Raw genomic sequence first — 12932 nt, forward strand, 5'->3', positions numbered from 1 at the left:
ATAATTTGTAAATAAGAGCTTTGAAGGGATTTATCGAAATGTCAATGTACAATGTACAAACCAGAAAAAATATCTATGTTTTACAAATTCTACTTCTATTTAAAGGTGGTTATATTAAAAATAAAAGAACACTGCAATATAAGAAGGCAGTCAGTGGAGTGGCCATTGATTCGGCATGACGCGTTCATGGGATAATCTGGTTTCTGCTTTGGCTGGTGCGCAGATGGCGCTGGGAGGGAGGGGAAACAAATGGTGACAGACAGGCTATAGGGCTGGGGAGGATATTCTACTGTACCATGCACCGAGTCAACCAGCCGGTCTGTGAATCCCGATAGAAATACTCTCTATTGTCATCATTTGGCATGGAAAAAGAGAAATACAGAGAAAGGAAAGCAGCATATCGACCAAGACTGAATCGATGTGTGCAGAGGGTTGCAAAAATATGCACATCAGTACTAACGCACCACCCTCATTATATGTTATTGCCTCCATTGAGTCACAGGCAGGCACCAAGCACATTGAGTGTGTTTCAGATTACACAGGAGCTCCTGCAGCCTGCTGGGTGGTTGCCCTGGTCGCTATATATATTACCGTGGGCTGAGGTAATTTGATGGCATTTTGGCCCACCGCCTGCATGCAATGTCTCAGATTAGTTGTAATTAACGTCTCTTGCCGTCACGTGCCCCACGTTTGGCAGCAAAACCTGCGCTCAGGTTATCTCCTGCTCTCAATCCTTGAAATTGGGAGTGTTTGACTCGGCAAGAATACATCTTTAACCTTTTGCCTTTTATGTTCAAAAATTACAAATACAGAAAGAGAAACATGAAAGAAAACTGACACAAATCGCAGAGATATAGAGACAGACAGGGAGAGAGACACAGAGTGACGGAAGGGGGGGGGGTGGGGATTAACTTCTCATCCAGCCTTTGCTGTTGCATAGATTGTAAGTAGCTTATTGCACAAAGCACCCAGCATGTAACCGGTGCGTTTGCATGATTTGTTTTGGGAGGCTTTTTTTGGTTTGGTGGCCATCGCTGACCTCGTGTAGGCAACTGAGAGCTTTGGGCCTAAAATAGTCAAACAGGGGAATCTGGCAGGCTGCAAGCTTCTGTGATCGCATCCAAAGCTATAAAAGGGCAACAGGTGCACTTCTACATTACCATTTAATCCTATATGTTGAAAAAGGTAATTGTGCGCAGTGTAAACAAAATGAAAAAATAAAATTAAAATAATCTAGTTTGTGCTTTTCATTTACAATAATCACCATACAGCTGGGGAATTAAATCCTATGGGCTATGCATAATTCACTGACTGGAGAAAACATGATTTCAAACTAATGGAATTGAGAATTTTATATTAGTTGATATTCTCACACTTTAATTGTTCTAGGATGTTGAATGTATTCAAGTATTTTCTGATTAAAAGTTCCTCAAGGATGTTTTGTGGTTTTGATATCTAATTCATTACTCGGGCCTTTTTGAATTGAGGCTTATATATTTCTGCATTTCATAACAAATAAATGTGGAACTACGTCCTCCATTGTAAATCCTGCCTAAGCCATGTTTAACAAGTTTATCTAATTGATGCCTTTTATTCTATTCTTCCATATACTTAAATCCTCTTTTTATGTGTTTCTTTTATATCTTGTGTGAAGACCCTTCAATTTCCTTAAAGGGGCTTAATAACCGCTTTCACACCAAGTACTTTGTCGTACTTAGTTCCTAGCACTTAGTACCCCCATGGAACTAAGAGCTGATCGCGTTCACACCGGAATAAGTTCCTGGGGAAGGATTAGGCAAATGTAGCCGCTGACGTCACTTCTTCTTCTTCTGCTTTGGGTTTACTGGCAGGCCGCAAACAACTTCATGGCGTATACTGCCACCCGAAGTCCCCGGCCGGAAGTCCCCGGAGTAAATCGCCAGAACACCGACACCTCCTCATCACTCCACCGCTCCCATGTTTTTTTTTGTGTTGCCATAAGTTATTCTCTCTCTGTTGGTGCGTGGGGCTAATGCTAATGCTAATAATGCTAATGCCAGCAAATACAATGGCGGCTTAAAAAAACTTTTCCGAGTTTTAGGGGTCGTGGTTTGCAATTCGCCCAGCCAATCAGAAATTGGAACTTTTTTCTCCCCAAGAAAGTACCACCTCTCTAGCAGGCACTAAAAAGGGGGTAACAATGCTCATGTCTTTTTGGTGTGAACGCAAAATCCCAGGAACTATCCGAACTAATCGGGAAAAGTACGGGGAAAAGTACTCCGGTGTTAAAGCGCCTAATGTTGTTTTAACAGAACAACCCAGTCTCACAAAAAAGGTGTTATGGCTACGTTGGTCCAGTGCAAAAAGTATGTTCACAACAAATTCTCACTAGTTGTGACATTGACACGGACAATTGATGCTGCGCGCATAGCACCCTCTAAAGTTTAAATACGTAGTCTAAACACATTTTTCCTGGCGAGACTTTAATAGATCTTCGTAATATCTATCAAACTATAGATACACATCCGCTGGACGTGGATTCTGAAAGGAATGTACACATAGACACAAAAAATGTGTTGGGTGTCCATCATGCTTTTTTTTTTACGCCGGGAGAGTTAATGATCACGTGACATGGCCGTTAAAAATAATATAGTAATGTCACAAAATGAGAGCATTTGTTTGGCCCTGTGGGCCAACGTAGCTATTGCATGTTTCTTTGTGAGACTGGTTTGGAATTCTACAGAACTGGTTTTCCGATAAGACTTGTCAAGGGTATATATCAATGGTCAAAGTCATGATCAATTCTTTCTGAAGTAGCTCTCATTCAGATGCTGTCTCTTTTGTCTCTTCTGCTTCTCAGCAGAACATTATAGCCAGGGACGTGCACAGACATTTTGGGGGGCGGGAGCTTTAGTGAGAAAAAGGGCACTTCCCATAATCATGGTTTTAAAACAAAAAGTTAATTATAGTTGCACATCTCTGACTTACTGACCAATTTTAATACCCTCACACTCACAAAATTGTTTAATACTCAACAGAATTCTACAAAAATAATCAGTTAACACAGAGACAATGGTCTTCTTTAGTATTCACAATGCACAAGAGCAGACAACAAACTAGTCAAATTAATAGTTATTAAATGAGCAGCCAACAATCAAAATTATGAAGTTACTGTTTATAAGGCAGGACATTACAGGCGAAAAGATCGTTTTTTCATCTACTTGTAAATTGTGTTATTTTGATCTATTTTGCTTCCATGTTTTCTTTCACTCTAATGGAAACAAAACTTCCAAAAAACACATATAAATGGTGTTCGTTTTACTGCATGTCTGAATTCATCTATAGATTTAAAGCTAATCTGCATTTAAACATAACATTTCAGGGGAAAATACTGTAACTATCTGGGGAAGTTGTGAGGTGATATATTTTTTTGTTTGTTTTTTGTTTTATCCTTTTCACCTGCAATGCCTTGGTAACTGCATGCAAATTAGCGCATTTTAATTAGGCCTAGTTAACGCCTAATTTGCATATCAATGTGGCGATTGTGATTACGTTATTAGCCGTGGCGACTGGTCATTAGGGGACCAGGCACAGCCCCACCTAGTGTCAGCAGAAAGTATTACAAATAATGATTACAAAAAAATGCAAAAAAAAAAAAATATATATATAAAATATATTTTAAGATCATGTTTAATCATCTGATTTGTCTGTACATTGCTGTTTTAGTCTGTGTTCTTCTAATTAGTGTCTACAGTGTGTGCCTATTGAGCTGTTTAGAGCCATGTGGGACAAAACCCGATCCTGCCCCTCCCTCTCACTGTCAAAGTGAACGGTGACTGTAAAAACTACACTGCGCATGCTCAGAGTATTTTCCTATTTAATGTGTGTGGCAAAACAATAATGACCATAGGGGCATAGAGCTGCCATCCCCACCATACGTCATCTCACATAATTCAGAGCTGATTGGCTGTAAGTACGTGTGCCGCGAAAAGTGTGGTGTGTGAAGAGGAGACGAGAGACGTGCAGTGACGCGTCCTAAAACCCGGAAGTAAGTACATTATTAGCCTGAATGCCCATGATAAATTGCCTTCGCTAAACCTTGAGCTAACTTATCCATTAGCTAGTGGCCTACCTTAGTTAACTATATTTGTTATTGTCTTTTAGCTAATTAGCTTTAAACTCGAGGCACTGGCAGCTTAATTATTTGTTCATTACCACTCACCTTCAAACAAGCTAAGAAAAGCCGGCATAACATGGGACAGTAAAGTGGGAGGTGCTGCTACCTGTCTGTCGGAAGTGACTGCCGATGTCCGCACCGCTGTGCGCGAGACGTGGAGGGAGGGAGGGTAGAGAGAGCATCGGAACTTCACAGTCTAATCTCCCGACCTGATATTTTTCTTTTGTATTCAATCAATATATTTTTGGAAAGGGAAAATGAGCGCAAACAGCAGTAGATATATATTCATTTCTTCTTCTTTTTTTAAAAGGGCACTGTCTCTGGAGGAAGAAAAAGGGCAGGGGCTCAAGCCCACTTTGATGTCTATGTGTGCACGTGCCATAGCTCCCATGCTGCTGACATTTTATGTTTCATCTAATCAAAAAGAAAAGATGAGGAATGTAGCCCTTGTATCTCGGAAAGTACATTTTCAAAGCAATAATACTGCCAGTGGAAATCATATGCTATCTGCATATAGATTGTGCATCGCATTGGAACAAGCCCTTCTTTGTGGGTGGAGGTGAATGATTGCAGATCTGTCCTGTGCAGGTTTGGTTCAAATAATTTCAGCATAAAGAATGCAACACCGCCAACTTTTAAACATCTATGCAACAGGGGTTAGTGATTGGAATATCAATGTGCATGTATATATTCTTTGTTTGTCACAGAATAAATGTAGTTTTTCTGTGAAAATCTACTTTCTTCCTGAAAATATTGTCAATCTTTAATCAAGTCTGTCAATCGGCTCACACATTATATGTGTGTGTGTGTCTTTGTGTGTGTGAGTGGCTATATTGCTCATACCTGGATACGACGAGGGGCAAAATCAACATTTTCAACATCCTCATCAGCAGCTCTCCAGGAAACTGGAAGTACTTCACCTCCTGCAGGTGTCAGAGAAAAACACACTGTAACACAGGGTTATACAGAAAAACATGCGTAAATATTTTTTGCTTACTTCAGTAACTTGCAATATTAGCTTGATGTGTATTGTACTGTATTTTTCACAGCAAGTTGTCAACCAATTAGTGTGCCACTAGAAAACTAGAAACATTGAAAACACAGGTTTCACTTTGCATGATTTGAATTTCTGAGTGTATAGATTGGTGTTCCACAGGGGTCAACCCTTTGACATCCCTGAACTGGATGTATATCATATCCCACATATCCGGTAAATAAATGCACTGAGGTAGATACAAATCAATGTCATGCAACCTTTTACTGCTCATCAAGGAGAGATCATTGAATTGCTGCCAATAATGCCTAGGGAAAAAACAAGACCTTCATTACTCATTATTGTTGGACATATTGGAACTAAGACAAATTGGTTTTCTTTTTTCAATCATTAAACGAGTTGATCAATGCTACTCTGATGTGTATATGTAAATAATTCATAGCTAGCAGCCAATTAGCCTAGTTTAAAACAAATACAAGAAACATGCAAAACAGTTAGCCAAAAGGTGATCTACCAGCACTACTAACACTTGAATCTACTTTGCCTGTAAAAATATTTTCTAACTGACTCTTTGCTAAAATAAAGTAACCAGATTCATATTTATCCCACAGTACAAAGACAAGAGGTATCAATACCTCCATCATAGCAATCCATTTTGTTCCCTTTGTATGTATTGATATAGTATAAAAAACATTTATGATAACAATGTTTACAATAATTAGGTTTTTATCATATAAAGCATCTTATAATATTGCAAAATGAAAGCAGACCTCTTATTTTCAAAAAATAATCTGTTGCAGCGCTGAATACTTTAGCCAATGTTCTGACAGATGCTATGAAACGTTAGATAACATCTGTGCAGTGAGTTGTATATAAAGAATGACCATGGCATTCATATGAGAACATATTAGATTTTTTGAAAAAGTATTTGACCATCTGGCTTCTTGTTGCTCATTCAACGTCCCAAATTGCCTAGAGCTTTTATGCTGTTTATTGCTGGAATAGTCTGCCAGAGTCCTCAAATTGCCTTCAGTCTTTTTTCAATCTATCAATATGCTATTTGTACGTCTGTGTGGGTGGGTCACATTTTCATGAAAATCAGTGGAAGGGTTTAGCATGGTCAAATCAAGAGCCCATTAAAGGGGCCCTATTAGGCTAATTTCTAGGTATATATTTATATTTAGTCATGTCTCTATGCTTTAATGTTCAAAAAGCTCTTTATTTTTCTCATCCTGCCTGTGCTGCAGCACCTCTTTTCACCCTCTGTCTGAAACCAGAGCCCAGTCTGCTCTGATTGGTTAGCTGGCTGGCTCTGGTGTAATTGGTCACCCGCTTAGAGATGTCATGCCCCTTAGCCTGTCACGTACAATGTGTCAGAGCGCTAGCCAATAGAAGTGTGAGTGTAGACCATTTACATGCACAAAAACCTATATAACACACCACAGGAGAGGGAAGCCCCAAAAAGCAGAATTGGGCATCTTTAATGTTGTAAGATAGTAAATGTGTGTGAATGTCAGAACAACAACTAAGAAACAGATATCAACATGTTACTTAAACCAAAACATCATCCTTTTAGCTTCGCTGTTACTTTCAAATTGTTACCTAAAGTTCATGAACTGAAGTTAGAAGAACAACCTCACATCTCTGTAAATGGGCCCGTCAGCCTTCTTCTGTTCTAAGGGTGCTCATACAGTTGGCATTATGTTTTCAGATTCAACATATTCCACATTTTGTTGATTGATGCTATGCCTAAAGCCAATGAAAAAAAAGGTTTATAATTTTTAAAAAAGACTTCAGGGGACATTACATTGACTTACATGCATTTCCTGGAGACTTATCCTAACCTTAACCATAACCAACACATGCCTAACCCTAACCCTTACCCTAACCCTAGTCCTAAACCTAACCAAGTCTTCACCCTAAAATTAATGATTCCCCTTATGGGGACCTCCAATTTGTCCCCATAAGGGAGGCGAGTTCCCACACGTGACTGTGTAAACAGATGTAGGTCCCCACAAGTATAGTAATGCTAGGCCACACACACACACACACACACACACACACACACACACACACACACACACACACACACACACACACACACACACACACACACACACACACACACACACACACACACACACACACACACACACACACACACACACACACACACCAAGAGAAAGTGTTTCTCTCTTAGTGCATGAATGGACTAAATAAACATGGATTCTGATGAATGAGAAGCAGTTTTTCATGTAAGAGCCTGATTTATGAACTGTTTTATTTAAACATTAGAATTATAATTGTTGAAATATGAAGCCCCTAAAGATTTTTATATCAGGATCATTTAAATGAATGAATCTGGAAACTTCTCCCAGAACCCCTGTCAATCTGATAATGAACACAAAGTCATTAGAAATAGGGAAACTATCTGTCACAGCGATATTGAACTTGAAACAATGTCAAACATATTTAACTGCGTTCACATTATATAATGCATTTGCATAACACTTCACAAAAGCAGACCTACTGAGATGAAAAACAAACTCTGAATATAATTCTCCATATTAAAGGCTTGGTTGTTGTACTGAATGCTTTCTGTGAGCCCTCATCTGTATTACAGATGCTGTTGTGTGGAGTGTCAGGGTCTCTGTGTGATGTCATCATGTTTTAGTGATGTGATTTTTTTCTTCTTTTTCATGTGTGTAATTCCCGTGGTGCTGGACTGGTTCCAGTGAACATGCAATGCAGCAAAGTGATTGCTTGAGATTGCAAACTTATCACAGTAAGCATGATTTATAATGTGTAAAAAGATTATTTATGATTAAGGTTTATGTTATTATCAAATCTGTGAACCCGGCAAATGCAAATAACTGTTTATACAGTGTCCACGTTTGTGTCTTTTAGATTTGATGTATTCAGCCAACTGGATATTGGGTTGCTTAAATGCATCAAAAATAAAAAATAGTCCCTTCCAGTAACTATATTGCTGTGCTAAAATGAAGGCAACTTTAGTTACTCTGTGTAGATTTTGGGTTGTAATTTAAAGTGGGTAATAGTAGCTGATGAGGAGTGGGCTAAAGAAATCTCGTTACTCACTTTTTTATAACCCTGCATCGTACATTTTATTTATTCTTAAAACTTGTGGTCGTTAACCTGTAGGCCTACTGGAGATGGCGCTGAGGTAAATCATTAGCATTCACATAGCTCCCTCGAAAACTTTTACAACGTTTTCCCAACACCTGAGCCAGATATTATTTTCAGGAGTTGGTGGAGACCAAAAACTGACCTTTTATGTTAATTTTCAGGTTCATATTTGTATTTTGTGCCTCTCCTGCGATATGTTTACATGCTTACATTTTCAAAATGGTCTTCACCACCAGCACCTCTTTTCACCCTCTGCCTGAAATCAGAGCCAAGTCTGCTCTGATTGGTTAGCTGGCCGGCTCTGTTGTTATTGGTCAACCGCTCAGAATGTCCCGCCCCCTATCATCTAAAAAAGTGTTGGAGCGCTAGCCAATAGAAGCACAAGTATAACATAGTGATGTCATTATTGGAAAGGTAAAATCCCAAATAGCACAATAGGACCTCTTGAAAGTAGAGTGAATGTCAGACACTGTCTTGTGACAAAACACTTAAATTCAAACAAATGCTAATGTATTTTTGTTTGCTAACATGTTCCCCAAAACAGGAGGTGATGACAAAAGATAGTACATAGTCCAAAATATATATATTGTTGGTTTAACAACACTTTTGAAAGGCATAACAAAATGTCATGGGTTATCCAACATTTGAGCAATTACTCATTTATATTTAACCAAAATAGCTAAAAGGTAAGAATGTAAAATGAAGAAAGGATCTAGTATACAATTAGGTATTTAGGTAATGTTGGTGTATTCTTTATGCAAAAAAAGTACAATTTCAAATCAAAAACAAATTGTATCATGACTGTAATTTATTAGGGGAATAATCCACAAGGATAAAAAAAAAGGTGAAGAGTATGAAATAAAAAAATATAAAAATGTAAGTACTGCACATCTGTGCAGTGAGATGAGGAAGCAATAAAAGCGTTTTGATTTTGTTTTGGAATAACAAAGTTTTAGGCCAAATGGCTGTGTGTGTGTGTGTTTGTGTGTGTGTGTTTGTGTGAGTGTGCGTATGGAATAGAGGCAGGTACATTAGTCTGTTATTTTGTTGATGTAAGTCAGGCTGTGAAAAAATATTCAGTGTACGCACTCACACACGCACAAACACACGCACACACACACACATTACATTACATTGCATTTAGCTGACGCTTTTATCCAAAGCGACTTACAATAAGTGCATTCGACCAGGAAGACACAACCTTGAAGAAAACAGAATCATATAAGTACATCAGGTTTCATAGAGCCAAACATTTCAAGTGCTACTCAACTGGCTTTAGATAAGCCAGTCCTTTATTAGTATAAAAGTGCTTCGTTAATAGTTCTAACGCTCGAAGTGGAGTCGAAAGAGATGAGTTTTCAGTTTGCGCCGGAAGATGTGCAAGCTATCTGCTGTCCTGATGTCAACAAAGTCAATAAGCAGCATATGTATGTGACATATTTCTATAAATATAAACGCCATACTTCCTGAAGGTTGTCATTTCATTTGTGATTTTCATGCATCCAGCCTTTAATTAAATCTAAGTATGTTGGACTGACGTTTTAGACACTAACTGTATAGTGAGAAATATAAGCCAGTCAAGCCAAGTTTTTTAACTTGATAAAGACTTTCTGACTGAAAATATGTTTTCTGAGCCCTTAGCATTTAAGATTATTTCCAAAACAATCCACACTAATGTATTTTTAAACTGTTAAATATGTTCAGTCTGTGAGGAACAGAGCTGCTTTTGCCAAAGACATGTTGTGATTTACTTTTCATTCCTTTTGCCCGTTCAATTCAAATGCCATTGCTTCTCTTAAAACTTATATCAAATGTGTTCTTTATCTATGCTGTTAAATAGCTTAGTTTCATTTTGTATTCAGGGAGCTAAAATTACTTTTTATGTCCACAGAGTCGCCTGGCTTTATTTTCTACGGGGGTCATGGCATCGCGTCATAAAATGTTTGAAAACAGTGCAACCCCCTTTCATGTTTCCATCACCACTGATAGGAGCAGGGACTTATTAATACCTGTGACTTCTGCAAGGCCTGGTAATGAACCCCGAGTGTAATCGCGCCACTCAATGTTAGTGGCTAGTAGTAGGTTTTTTGTTCAGTGGGAAAGCAGCTTTGATGAATTGTTGATATATTTTTTCTAATGATGACAAAAAATACAGATTTCAGTATTCTGAGGCTCTGAGCCCCATTTATTTTCCTTGCAGACGGTAAAAACACTCCGACATTATACAATTTAAAATAAAAGGGATAGGGTTAGACTTAGGGTAAGATATTGAGTAAGAAAATGTTTTTATGAACCACACAGCTTCTGGTATTCCAAGACCCAACCGGACAAAAAGACATGGTGCAGGCACGAAACATACCAATAGAAATACATTGCTTTTAAAATCGTTCTGTGTGACACGAAAAAAATGCGAAAATCGTGTTGGTGAACACGAATCAATAGATTAAATTAATTTTGTGACTATAACACGAAATGCCGTGAGACTGGGTTGTCCAGTGTGTCATATAAATACAAATAAAATTAATTGGACATCACCGGCATGATCAAACATTGATTGCAATACCTAGACACATCTAACATCATTCATACAAATTACCACATGCACTCACAACCTCTAACAGGTTAAAATCACCCAGTTGCATGCAGAAATGTAATTTCTCTGTTCATCTTTAGCCTCTTAGCGTTCTCTGAATTCAACCCATTTTAATTCCACTTCCCATTCAGCCATGTGTGAATTATATAAGTGAACACGTATGCTATACTGTTGACTTGTCTCTGTGAGTGATTGACAAGTAATCTCCTCACCAGCAATCCCTTTCCACAGAGTCCAGCTTGCGTGGCTATAGGCATGACTGATGAGATACTGTTTTACATTTTTGAAAAGCAGAAAAAAAACTTGCTCTTGGGGGTTTAATTTTCCATTATAATTAGCCTGTCGCAGGGGACGAATTGGCTTTAGGATGAGCCAATTAAGTGCCATTCTAGCAGAAAACAAACTATTTTGACGTAGTGCTTTTTCTTCATATCTCGTAAAAAAAGGCATATTTCTTTAATTTGCAATTTCAGTGTGAAAGAACCCTGGCAGTTTCTTTGATGAAATTGAATAGCCATCATCCACAAAGTCAATTACATTTGCAATCTAGTAGTTACGTCGTCCTGCCTTGCACTTTATTGGTTATCGGGGCAACTGTGGATCCATATGGTTTAATTAGACGGGCTTGTATGTGCCATAACTGGTATTGGGGATGGTTGAATGATTGATATGGAGACTTAATTATCTGCCATCGTGGGACAACAGTCAATTCTGAGTTAATTTTCTGGCTGGGTTTTGAGGTCAAATTAGAATCCGGTCTGGGGTTAAGGTAAAGGTTAGGGTCTAGTTATGGGATGTTTTTCGAGGATCGATTGGGAGTCAATTCAGTGCCATTACAAAGAGACATATTTGTGAGTGACTGGAAATGCTGGGTGTTTAGCACAGGGAGTCGAGGTGAACGCAGGGAATTGGGTAATCTCTTGCATTAGGAGATGTAGCGTCTGAATCATTTAAGGAGTCGAGGGGTCACGGACACTTGAGAGGGGAGGTAGGGCGGTTGGGCCGGTGAGCAGGTGGGTAGTGGGTGGGGGGGAAGACCAGGCTTCACAATCACCACCAGGCGTTTTTAACCAACTGACCTGCTCGGAGAGCCGCTTGCCTCTGAGGAAGAAGCCCAGCAGGCAGCCAATGACCACGGCCAGCACGGACAGGATGAGCAGTCCGTTCTGTTTGCAGACATTCTTCACCCGCCCCCACACTTCACCCAGAGCCACCGCCATCCTCCTCCACCAACTCCTCCTCTTGCTTGTCCTGGTCTGGTCTGCAACTTCTCCACCCCTCACACAGAAAACAACCGGAGCAAGCCCCCCCCCCTCTTTTAACCGCTTATTCAGCCATATAGAACCAGCGCAGAGCCAACAGCCGCCACCACTCTGGAGGAAATAGAAAATAGTGAGTCGAGAGTCAGATGGACGCAGGCTGGTGAAGGTGAAGGTGGGATTGAGAGAGCAAGAAATTAGAAAGAAAAAGTGAAAAATAAAATAAAAAGTGTTTTCTTAACCGAGGGGCGTGAAGATTCAAAGAGGTAGTGGTCAAAAAACAAAGCACTTCAGGAGTTTCTGCTTTCCTCCTCCCAACTGCTTCCCTGAATATTACAGAAGAGCCTCACACTCTCTCTGTCTCTGGCTATTTGTGTCTCTCTGTCAGTCACCTCCCCCTCTGTCTCTCTAACTCCCCCCCAAACACAGTGCTCCTGGTGGCCAACAGGGGGCTCTGCGACAGCTGGTGGTATTGTCATCAGGGTTAATACTACGATCCTATTAGGCAGCACTGCACGACTCACATCTAAGGCTGGATTAGAGAGCTCTCTGAACAATTGGACAGCGGATTGTTCCAGACCACAAAAAAAAACGCACAATTGACTTGAGGTAAATAACAGCAGAAAAAACTACAACCGGGTTACAATCCTGTTGAGATATTGACCTGTTTTTAAGTCTCACGCAGATGAAGAACAAGCTTTGGACCAGTTGGTGGTGACACAGAGCTAAGCACATAAACACACAGTCAGGGTATGTGATTGCCCACTAATCATAATTACATCA

General features: G+C 39.5%; 1 protein-coding gene across 1 annotated transcript in view; it reads right to left on the reverse strand.

Moving 5' to 3' along the window:
- Window positions 1-12110, reverse strand: part of slc1a7a (solute carrier family 1 member 7a) — a 51114-nt gene extending 39004 nt beyond the window's left edge. The window contains exons 1-2 of the mRNA XM_034215397.1: window positions 11970-12110; window positions 5000-5079 (exon numbers count right to left, since the gene is read on the reverse strand). Of these exons, the coding sequence (XP_034071288.1) occupies window positions 5000-5079; window positions 11970-12110 (221 nt within the window). The remainder of the gene's footprint in view (window positions 1-4999; window positions 5080-11969) is intronic.
- Between the last annotated feature and the right edge of the window lie 822 nt (window positions 12111-12932).

Source organism: Gymnodraco acuticeps, unplaced genomic scaffold, assembly GCF_902827175.1.
Source record: "Gymnodraco acuticeps unplaced genomic scaffold, fGymAcu1.1, whole genome shotgun sequence".
Taxonomy (NCBI): Eukaryota; Metazoa; Chordata; class Actinopteri; order Perciformes; family Bathydraconidae; genus Gymnodraco; species Gymnodraco acuticeps.